The sequence below is a fragment of the Apus apus genome, chromosome 2 (genome assembly GCF_020740795.1).
Source record: "Apus apus isolate bApuApu2 chromosome 2, bApuApu2.pri.cur, whole genome shotgun sequence".
Lineage (NCBI taxonomy): Eukaryota > Metazoa > Chordata > Aves > Apodiformes > Apodidae > Apus > Apus apus.
The window spans coordinates 30,176,697-30,189,147 of NC_067283.1; the positions used below are offsets into that span (position 1 = coordinate 30,176,697).

Genomic DNA, 12,451 nt, shown 5'->3' on the forward strand with positions numbered 1-12,451 from the left:
TCCTCTATCATCGGCAGTGCTTGTCTTTAGTTAACTTGGGAAAGATTTTGGATGAAACACTGACGGACACCACCAGAGGGTGCATTGCTGCCACTGTAATGCCCGCTCTTGCACTGCAAGTAACCGTGCTCCTCTGTTGTAAAGCTTTGGACAGATCCTGCACCTTCGATTTCAGTGGAGCTGCCTACACAAAGGTGCACAGTGGAAAGCAGGCTTCAATCCCAAAGTCAGTGAAGCCAACTGCTTTAAAAAAAACAAAACAAAACAAAAACAACAAAAAAAACCCAAAAGCCAACAAACAACAAGGAGAAATAAATACACCTTTTGTGCTGTGCACTCAAGGCATTTTGCAGCTTTTTTTGAAATATCCATCATAAGAGCATCTCTTTGATCTGCTGCTAGCAGCCACTCCCAGAAGGGGTGAGAGACACCTTGTTTCCTTCCTTCATTTCCTTATCCTGACCTACCGGTCTGGAATGCAATTCACCTCTGAGCATTTTCAGATGTATCATTTTCAGAGAGGCCTGCATGTCACAACACATAGCCGGGGTTTACTTCACTGCTTGCAAAGCCTGCACATGACAGCTCAACAGAGGAGCCACACACTGTGTCTGACCCTCCCGTGCTTCACCTACGCACACGCCCTTGTCTACAGAAGGGACATTACAGTGTTAGAATAACAAAAATTCATCTTGCCCTCAGCATAGGCAGGACTCGAGCCTGCAAAGTTAAAAAATAATGCCCCAAGGGTGCAGAGGTGCGGCAGTCTAGGCTGATCTATGCCTGTATTTCTGCAGCCCGACATGTCCCTGGCACATCCCTTTGCAACAGGAATTGTGACGCACCTCCTTCCCCAAAGTTGTTCCACCTGGTGACTCTGATGAAAGCTAATCACTTCTCACTGGATTAGTTTCCAGCCAGACAACAGTTAGTTTTTCGGCTTCCTCAACTGACTTGCTACACAGCAGCACAATCCTCGATGCTAGTGTACAGGAAAGAAGGATGAAAGACAGTGTCTGGAAGAGGCCAAGACTTTTTCTAGCCCTGCAAACTGGCTTAAACCAAGACACAAAATCATCCTTTTAGGCTTACTGTGCTGTCACTGGATCCAGAGTGAGCCTTCAAAGAGAAATGCTAAAGTCTGAATTGTCCCTTGGAAGTGCCCCTATCACTCCAAGTACCATAGGCCTGTGGATGCTTAAGCTGGAGTCACAACTGAACTCCAAAAACATAGTTGGCATTAATCAAGACCATAATGTTCCCCCACCAAATGGCAAGGGAGTTGAGTACAGCATAAATACACACTTAAAACTGCAGCACAATAAAAATAACAATAACAATAATAAAACCCCAGCATAACCAACATGGTTATGTGTGAGTTAGCTGAAGATGGCTGGAGGGAAGAGATGCCACGCATTCTTGAGCTCACTGTGAGGAACTTTCAGTCCCATTGACTTCAATGGGGTTTCAATCAGGCTGTCCCTCTGCTGTGGAAAGGAACTGCTTAACACAGCATCGTGGGGTTCCTTGGTTTTTTTGTCTCTGAGCAACTCCTGGCAAAGCCACTGGTTAGTAAGTGAAAACACACTTTTTCCAGTCACCAGGACTGCAAGCCGTACCTGGATTTGTATTATTTCCTTTTGCTTTTTGTTGTTACTGAGACTCTGATCAGATTTGCAGATCTGGCTCCTTGACTAGGTGCTGACTTTAGAAACACAAGTTCAGCTACTTAAGGGGGAGTTGCAGGGGGCCTGACCTTGGAGCAGATTACTTCTCCTTCAGTGGGGCAGCTCTGCTTGCAGCTTGACTTCAGCTATTAAGCGGCATTCAGTGTCAGCCCAGCAGCTGCCATGCAGGAGGTCTGTCCCTTCAGGCAGCTGCTGCTCATCTGCCTGCAGCTGGCAGCGGAAGTGACATCCGTTCTTGGTCCCAGCTGTGAGCACAGCCGAGGTGCCAAAGCCCAGATGCCTCAGTTCTCGATCCAGGAGCGAGGAAGGGTTTCTGATGCCAGACCACGGCCTGGCTTGCAGGGGAAGGGAGGCGGGGGGGATCATCTCCTTCGACGATGGTGGGCTGGGAGGAATGGAAAGGGAGTGACAAACAGGGAGAGAAAGAACAAGTAATAGAAGTAAGGGAAAGGATGGGAGAGGACAGGGATGGCTAAAATGGAAACACAAAATTTGAAGTGACAGAGCCAGTCTGAGGCAAGGAAATTAAGGGAAGGAGGCAAAGTAATGGAAGAGTTGCAAGGGAGGCGATTATGTACAAAGGCTGCTGAACAGAGAGATGACTTATCAAGCTGCCATCTCAGAGGCTACTGAACCTGGAAGCTTGCCCACAGCCCTTACCGTATCATGCCATTCAAGTGGTCTCCCCTGCAGATTTTGCTATCTGGAGGAGCTCTGGTATATTCTTTCCTGCCTCCTTGCTTCTCCATCTTATTTAAATTCACCCCACTTTTTGCTTGTCTTACTCTCTCATTTATCTTTGTAACTGGGTTATAATTCACTGTTGCAGCATTTTAACTGGATTAGACTTCAGTTTCTGAGGCAGCAATATGTGCAGGGTGAAGGACATGATCTGTTTCAATCTAGATTGAAAAGCATACCTAAATTAGCCTGGGAATATATTGATATATTATTAATATATTATAATAAATATATTAATATATTATTGATATACATATATTAAGAAATGGCCTCTTTGCTCCCCAGGTTGGTGTATGCAAGCCAAGCATATTCTAACATAAATGTATTTTCACAGTTGGGACTGTTTCCTCAGCACAGGCTCTGAAATTGTGCTTTTCAGATTTCAAAACTAATTGAGTATTCCTGGAAGAAATAACCAAGGAAAATGTATATTTGACAAGTGCTTTACAGCCCTGTCAGTCAAAATCAGCTTACACTGGGAAAAATGGAGTGTCAGTGTCTGCTTCTTTCCTTTGGTGCTTGCCAAGAGTATAAGACAAAGTGAGTTGTGGTAAATACCAGGGCTGAGGAATGGGCTTAGGGAGACAGACATCATAAAAACTTACCAGTCTGAAGTTGAAAGGGCAGGCACTGGGGGCAGAAAAATTTGAACCCATGTTGATACTTTGCCTTGCTATCTTACTGGAGGCACCCAGAGCAGCAGGGCACTAGTCATCCAACTAGGTGCCATTACAAATTATTTTAAACTAGGTGCAAAAGATTGGATGAGTTGAGTTGGGCAGGAATTATGAAAGCAGCTTCTTAGTTTCTCAGAATTCAGCTCTTTAAGACTGGCTTTAAATAATGAAGTTACCATTGAGCTTTTTATGTCACAATTATGTATTTTTATAAAATATAGATAAGATATATCACATATATATCTTTCATAGCAGATTTTCCAAGTGGGAACCCTTAAATATATTATTCATTTTACAAGTCTTAACAGCTCTCCCTGTTTCAGTGAGAATTAGTTGTGGTTTTAATAAGCGATCTTTGAAACAAACAAGAGGAAATACCTTTGAATACCATTCTTTCACTACCTGCACAAAGAGAAAAATCTACCATCTAATAAACTACACATTTGAATTAATTAACTTCATAACTAAATACTTTTTTTTCCACAGTCAGACAGGAATAATACTAGTGCATCTTTCATATGGACCTGAGAGAATACACAGTAATCTTTAAAAACATAAAGGTCGGGGCACTGCTAATACTCTGAAGGGCTTAATTAACTCCCTTACACACAGTTTTTGCAACTACCAGGCATTTGTATGGCCCAATCATCAGAGCAGTCACACTGAGCTAGGTCAAAGGTAGCTCTTACCGAGGATTCTGGCTCCTGCAGGATCACTGTTAAGATAAGATTATTCCTGGACCCTGAAACCTCCCATAACAGGAAAAGAGGGAAATACACATTGTCTGCACATCTTGCTGCATATTTGATAAAATAACCTAGCATTTTTCAGATCTAAGCTATGGGTGAAGAGGAGGGAGATAGGAGATAATTAATGCTTTTGTGTATCTGGAAGTATGCTTTTCTTCAGAAATAAAACCTGAATCGAAAACAGTGACCGGTAGCAAGTGTCCAAGACAAGGAGAACAGAGCAAACTATGACTTGTCTCTGGTGGAGAGATGGGAGAAGTTGCTGTATCTTCAGGAAGTGCCAAGCAGTAATTGGGAACCTTACGTATCTTTGGGAGCTTCTGTTTGGATGGCACCTAGAACAGCACTGCGGAGATGACGAGGCTCAGGTGTCATATCAAAATACAAATCTGAATCCACCAAAATCTTTAAGGCATCTAGACACACATTTGTTCTGCAGCCTACATTAGTCACCAAGGGGAGCTAAAAGCTTCATTGTGGTATCTTAAAGCCGACTAGAGCTATGCCACTGATTACAGCAGGGTCACAGCTCACTTTGTTACTCTTTGCTTTTTGGGTTGGTTTTGGATTTTTTGTTTTTAATTCCACCATCTCCTATCCTTTTCATTCTTTCTGACTTTTTTTTAAGAGGACCATAAAACCATCCTTTTCAAGATAGCCTGGAAAGCTAAAGAAAAAAATATTTTACCTAGAAACTGTTCTGCCAACTGATCTAAGACAAATGCAGTGATTTAACTTCCAGATTTTGCATGAAGTGGTTTTGTTTCAACACATAAATCTAATTCACTCAATTTTGTAGTTGTGAAAAGCATTTCTAGGGCCATATTCCGAATTCTCTCTTCTGATTAACAATACCCAAGGAATACTAATTAGAGTGCTTGAGGAGTAAGGTAAGCAAGCCTGGCAGAGTCTGAGCTGTTATTTACTCTGTGTTATCTCTGTCCAAATGTTCAAAGCAATATGGGTGGTGACTGATTCACTAGATAATTCAAAACAGCATGTGTGTACAAAAGGCTGCCAAGTTTCTCATGTATACTGCTATTTGTGAGAAGCTATGCACAGACGAAAAACAATCAACCAGTTTCTTAATTTCATTTTATATCTTTATTCCCATTGTAAGTATTAACAATCATCCAAAAGACCATTTAAATTTGGTTTGGATACACAATAGCATTAATCACAGAGAAGTTTCTAGTTAGGTTTTGTTTTGTGTATTTTTTTTTTAACTGCAATTCCAGTATTTTGTGATCTGTTTTAGGAGCTCTGGTTTTGGTGTATTTGCTTCCAGCAAAACAGATTTTCCAGTGTTTTTAGATTATTTTAAAAGATTGTAAAAGATTAAAAAATCCATCATGCAATCAGTAACAATACCTTAATAAAGCTTACAATCTTCCATTCAAGATTAGTACTAAGAATGTTTGATAACTTGAAACTTTTTTTTCGGTGTTGCCTGTTCTCCTTTAAAAATAAATCCATAAACAACCACAATATAATTTTTCATTATAGCTGTTCATTGCAGTAATATCCTTTTAAGAGAATAAGGTAAAGGTTCTGCTTAAGCAAATGCTAAGTTACACACAATCCAATGCTAAGGCAGTATCACAACGTGTAAATTAGAGCGGATGGAAAACATAAAGGATTTTCTAAACTCACTTGCTTATTATTATGTGGGGAAAACACATCATGGATTGTATTTCAGTCTTCAAGGGAAGAAGAGTCAGAAAATGCAGTCAAAGAAACATCTTTCATCCTGTCTTTTAAAAGCCTGTGAGACAAATTTCTTCATCAAATTCATTAATGTAAAAGGGAATTCAGAAAACTTATTTGTGAAAGCTGCCCTGTTAAATTATGAATGCCAGTAGTAATTCTTTAATTCCTCATTTATTTGTGTACTCTGCATATGAACAGTCATAAATATATATATGAATAAAATATGCCTGTTGTAAAGCCGTACACAGAGCTCATATGAATGCTTATGCTGTGCAATGTCAGAAAAGGACAAATTATTAATCAAAGTAGAGAGGAGAGAGAAGCAAGGAAGAAAGCAGATGGTGCACAAGAACTTTGTCTTACAATGACTTCTGTGTGGAAGAAAATGTGTGCTTTGGATATAAAACAACCAAAAACTCTTTATAATGTAATGAAGGAACTTTGGGATCAACATCAGCTTCTAAAAGAGATTTAAAAGAGAGATACAGATAGTCAGGAAAAGTGAAAGAGGAAGGGGATCAAGCCCAGATCATGCCATCCTAAGTTTTGTCTGAGCACCAGGAGTGGAATATGGTGGGAGTAAGGGGAGGAATGCTGGTTTTAGAGGGAAACTTGCTGAAGTGACAGTGCTCTCAGTCAGGACAGGCTGATTGCGAGGCTCACTGGACACTTCAGGTAGAGAGATATGCCTCTATGACTTTATTCCAATCACATCAGGTATCTAAGACATTAACCTAACCTCTTCATAAGCTGAAGGAAATCTGGAATTCCAGGATCTGGTGTAGAGGAAGGGACAGGTGTTTTCAGGGACTCTCCTCTTCTTGTATTGCTCTTAGTGGCTGCGAAACCTGGAGATACTCCACATAATAAACATTCATGATTTTACCTTCCTGCACCATCTTTCCACACTTGAATATCAATGTAACATATATTTGAACCCATGACACCCAGTTCTCTTCACTAGTCTTTAATACAGCCATATACTAACCAGCAAGAGATGAAAACTGTGTTCTTGTAAATGAGCCAACAGAATCTTCCTGTTTCTCCAATACTTACAGATTGGGTTGTGAATTTTTTTTTTCAGTCTTCTTCCTTTAAGCATGTGTACATACACACATGCATACCCATACACGTGTGCAAACACCAAGTTTGTGTCATACAGTGCTCAGAGGAGGTGTTGGAGCTACTTGAAATGATGGCACATAAGTACTGGGAGAAACGTAGCACTAAGGAGTGCTACAAGCAGAGCACATCACCTCTGGAAAACTGGGGCTTGCACTTCATTGCCTCCATGCACGTCTTTTCTTTGTTTCAAGGTTACCTTCATTACATGAGGACAGGGACCAGACCCTTCAAACACTTCTTGCAATGTGCCATTCTGTTGCTGTCAGGAAGGCTGTGCTGTATAATGAGCTCTACGTTCACTAATAGGTATAGCAGCAACTTGTAAATAATTTCATACAAAGAACAAGAGCTGTGCTCTAGGATTATTTTATCTTAAATCACATTTCATTCATGCAGTCCTAGAGTACAATACACATACATGGTTGAAGACAAGTCTGCATGAAGACTGAAGGCTTTGGTGTCCTTTGTGCACCTTTTTAAATGATCAGTACCTCATAAAAACATTTCAGTACCACTCCTCACAGTATGCACCCAGTGTATCACAGCATTATTTGTATTTAATGTTACACTCTATACATAGTATCAGACTTGTATTTTAAGTATCAAAAATATGTTGTTAAAAGAGATTAATAGTAAACTTAATAAATCCAGAGTTTTCATCAGAGAGTAAAATTATTCAAGACCTTTGGTGAATGGATGATGAAACATTTCCAAAAGCTACACATTATTTATGATCTTATGCTACCAACAGCTGCCCAGTCAGCTCTGGATTTCTGTCCTTTATTAACGCCATTATAAGAGCAGCAGCAGAATGTACTGTCTCCTGAAGCAGCACATGGTCCTGGGGAAAAAAAGAAAGGAGCAGGGGAAACAGTAAGTTAACAAAAGTAGGGAAAGTAAATATTTAAAATCAGTTTCCAAGTGTGCAAAATTACCACAATTGTTGAAAACAAAACAAAACACATTTCTTTGCACTTACCAGAAGAACTTTTAAAACCTATATTTTAAGGAAACACAATTTCATAGTAATATCCATTTTCCAATCTCCATGATGACTTAAAAATCAAAATTATATTTTTACAAAGAATATATTTTAACTACTAGAATTTATGTCATATGTCTAGAGACCACCAAAACAGAAGCGTGATTCTTTCACTTGCTTACTGACTGATTTTTAAAATCCGAAAGGCAGTCAAAATTTTGGGTTTGAAAACACTGGCACAAGATTGAGGATTTAATTGAGTAGCATAGCTGAAGACCTGTAAGCACCTACGATGCCAACTGTATTCTACAAACTACTTAAACTCACAGTAGCATTTAAGCACTGGGGCATCAGGAGTTTAGACTGATCTTTGTATCAAGTAACTTTAAAAAGTTGTCTGGTTTTGATAGGCAAGTGTAGAGACCAATAGAGGAAGAAGTAATAAAATGAGACTTTGATTCCATGCTTCTAACTGAGAGCTCCAGCTCACATTTGAAAGAGTCCTTTGTCTAAATGCCAAGTTTTCCTAATTGTATTAACTATAAAAGGTTGGCCTCTTGCTACCAGTAACATTTTCATTTGTGCACTGGGAAAATATCACTAGGTGTAGCCAGGCACAGACAGAGAAAAATAGGAGGGTAAAGTTTCTGTGAAGCAACAGAGAAAAACAAAGATCTATAAAACTCTAGGGAGAACCTAGAAGATTTTCAAATACAAATGGGAGCTACAAAGAGAAAGCAAGATCTGTTCTCTGTATCCACAATGGATAAAATTGGAAGCAATAGGTTTTGGGGAACTTAAACTGGGATATAAGACGTCAGGAAAGTGTTTTAACAGTAAGAACCAGTATACCATGGACCAGAGTATTGAACAAACCAAGGAAACTCCATCATTAGGGTGCTGCAACCCAAGACCTGCGTACACATAAGATGGGATGCAGGTACAGCTTCCTGCCCGGGGCAGGCCGATGGAGCAGTTTCATTCTTTATCTTGTCACCACTACTTTTCTAAGCTGCTGCATCTAGAAGGAATTTGTAGATGACAATTTAAGACACTTGGATTAATGGTGGAAGAGGAAATGGTTTCAACATTTTATAAAAACTCATAATGTTAAACACTGCTTTTTAAGGAATAAGTCTACTGCTGAGGGGACGTGCCTTGTCAGCTAGTGCAGAGAGGAACCAAAGACTAAGAATTTGGGGTTGAGGGAAAAACTGATAGGGGAAAAGTATCCCTGGAACACTCTAAAATGTATCATTGTATTTTAGAATGCTCTCATTAACTTCTTGCTTTATGTAAATAACACGAAAAATGCTAGAGAGGTAAACTGATAGAATTAGAAAGAGCTAGTCTATACATGACTCTTATTATGCCTGGAAAAATGCTATTTGCATGTGACTAGATTTCTATCCTAAAATGATCAGATAATTAAACTGTTACAAATTGCAAACCCCCAAAAGATTACAGTCTTCACAAATAAATGCTATGTATTCTAACATGTGGTAAAATTATTTACTAGTGGTGAAAAAAAATGTCTTAGAGTAAAAACGTTCACCACAGCTGTGTCTTGCTGTTTACTGAGTGGCACCTCCCATTCACCTAAGCAAGGAGTGCAGAAGTGTACTCAGAGGTCCTGCTCCTCCAGAATCTTTTGTTATGGACCGAGGGTACAAAGAGGAACTCAGAATCCACTATGCCAGCTTGGCAGGGGGTTCAGGTCGTCATCTCCCAGGGGTATAAGTGGCTGAATAATGTACAGGGAGAGAAGAAGCTGTGCATACACCCACTCAGAAGGCAAACACCACAGTCACTTTCAAGATCCAGCAACACATTTCTCAGTATACAGCAGTGCCAACCTCTTGACACCCCTCACTGTTTTTTGTTCTGTTTGTCTCCAGAAGCACTTCACAACTACAGACACAGTTTTCCAAATGGGCTTCCAGCCATATCTGAAGTTGGCTGGAGGTGTGGGGGTTTTTTCCCATTTCACAAAAAAGAAAAAAATACACCTGGCCAGGAATGCTCTTAATGTTTCTCCCAATAAATCTTTCCACATCCTCTGTTGGTTACTGGATTCAGTGCACATTCCTTTGCAGTAATAAATTATTTAAGTTTTAAACATAAAAGGAAGCAAGAGAAAGAAATTTAGCTTCCACAGGAAAGACTGAAAGTGACAGGGTAAGATTCCATTAGATTGAAAAATCTTTTTCTAAAGCTAAACCTAAGGCTTTAGTGCTAGTTTCCATGTTCTGAAGGAAAGAGATGGAAAACATTATGAGTAGTATTTGTAACACAGGCAATGCAGCACAGTAATGTGTACAGAAACCTGCATGAGGAAGTAGTTTATAAACCACTGTGCAATCAAGTGGTGAATTGCAGCACAAATTACAATGCATTTGCAAGTTTTACAATTATTTTATCATTAATAATCTGATTATTAATGTTGTTCCTACAACTATTCAGGAAACCTACTGGTTGCTGTTTTCTGACTGTAATTCTGTTTTCTGAAAATAACCAGAAGTGTATTCTTCAAATGGATATACACGATCTTATTTAAGATAACAAATGTAACATAAAATATATTATTAATTTTTTATAGATGGTTAAGTGACATAATGAAGCACACACTGAAGCTCTGAACAGGGCAATTCTTTAAAGTATTTATCATACAGGCTACTAATTTTTAGATTTATGCCCTTGCTCCTTCCTGGTAACACTGTCCCAGTCTGATCTCAAAGTCACCTGTTCATTGAACAGTGTCCAGCACCCAGGCCTACGAGCCAGCCTCTGACTGCAGGAGAAATCAGTACCACAAAGGTCAAGTATGTGCTGGTTTTAACTTGCTTGATTCACACGGTCACAGTCTTATGGGAAAGAGCTAGTAAATAATGCAAAAAACTGGACTCTTACAGGAACTTACAGGAACTTCAAACTCATTTTATATCCTGTATCTTTCTGAGAATCAAATCTCCTAGGCTAGGAATCATGATTGTTGTATCCGATGGTCATAGCCTGTGCATAATTTAGAACTGCTGTTGATAATTTCCAGTCCTTATTATCAAGAAAAAGAGAATAGAAAAAGAAATTTTAGCAACTGAAAGAGAACATGTTGTTCAAAGTGTAGGCTTAAAACTGACTGACGCAATAGCTCAGTTACATCCTAAGTATTCTTTCCTCTCCTCTGAATTCTATTGAGAATTTATTTCATTTTAGGCCATTATTATGCATGATATTTTTAATGTGCCACAATGATAGTTAGCTTTTTCCAAAGAAGTTATAGGAAATTTGGATGCCAGCAGTGTTTATGAAGAATATTTAAAAGAATTTAAATGACAGAATTCAACAAAAACCCAGTGAAGAAAGAGAATCTTGTTAGGCTTTATTAATTGAAGTTAAACAGACAATAACTGAACACTTTAGGTCCCCTGGCTATACCCTTAAAACAGCCATGTTTCTGACACTGCAATGTTATTTCTGGCAACAGGGCTAATTACAGCTGATAGTGCCTACAGGGAGCCTTCAATAGGGATGCCAGGATAAATTTAATCTACCACACCTAACTCCATTGCACATACAGGCCTCCGATCCTCTTTTATATTCAATGGCAGAGCACTAAATCTTTCATAAAATCTCATTATTAGTTGCAGGAAGTCAAATAATCAAGCAAAACCAGGTCTTCACATGTCTAACTGCCTGACGTGTTTGCATATATTGTAACCATGATAAAAAACAGGATGTAAGAACAGAACAATCAATACAAATCCTCATGTAGCCCACAAGAGCTCTCGCACGTTATGCCCACCCACTGCTCAGTGCTGCAAATTCCAAGCAGAGAACATACTTCAGCACCCCAGTCAGTTGAGTGCATATCCATGCATGCACTGGATGGATCAAACACGAATAGTTCTTTCCCTCACCAACAAAACCCTTAAAAAAGACTACGACCTTTAAATAAGACTCAGAGGCAGTCATGATTTTAATGGATTAATGACTGAATTTCCACATGATCAACTGGTGTGCCCCCTAAACCATTGTGATATTCACTATTCATTTCATCCAGTTGACTTAAATGAGTCTCTTGTAAAACAGAAAAACCAAAACCCCCTAACATTTCTTGGCCATTAATAAATAGAATTTTTTATTGTTTGAACACATGATTAACTGCATTTATAAGCTAAAAACAAAACTTTTACCACTTTATATTTATGTACTTTGGAAAAGAAAGTACTCAGAAACACTGCCAACCTTATAAACCATAAATCCACACAACAGCACTTTGATTCCAAAATAAAATACCCACTTTGTCTGTTATTAAATAGTAAAAATATTCCAACACAACCATATTGTGTGATGGTTGTAATTCATATTCAGGATTTATTTGATGTAGAGTTACTGCTTGTAGGGGTTTTCTGGTCTGCAGAGTAAGAGTGGGAATGGATTCAGGAACAGAGTTAAAGTTGTGTTTGGAATATGCAAACTTGTGCTTTACAAATGTGCAATTGTTAAAGAAACTGTGAGGATATCTGAGTATTTACTGACATTCCCCTAACAATTTGTTTCCTTGCTTCAGTCTGTTTAGGTTTGGGGTTTCCCCCCCACACTTGGAAGTTGATATAAAGGCATTTCAATTTACATATGTACTAGCTCAATCTTAGCATAGCTTGAAAAACACACGGTACCCTTTTTAACTACAAAAAGTAAAAAAATAAAAAAGCCTATGCAGGTATTACTTCTGACTTTTACTGCATCCCTCCAAAGGAATAGAACAGCTGTGTTCCA

The 12,451-nt window shown here is 39.0% G+C and overlaps 1 protein-coding gene across 2 annotated transcripts in view; it reads right to left on the reverse strand.

Annotated features, from left to right (window-relative positions):
* Positions 1 to 4,936: 4,936 nt before the first annotated feature.
* The window catches only part of CRPPA (CDP-L-ribitol pyrophosphorylase A), a 114,267-nt gene continuing 106,752 nt past the window's right edge, over positions 4,937 to 12,451 (reverse strand). For both annotated transcript variants that reach the window (XM_051610873.1, XM_051610874.1), the window contains one exon: positions 4,937 to 7,531. In XM_051610873.1, the coding sequence (XP_051466833.1) occupies positions 7,427 to 7,531 (105 nt within the window). In that variant the 3' untranslated portion in view covers positions 4,937 to 7,426. The remainder of the gene's footprint in view (positions 7,532 to 12,451) is intronic.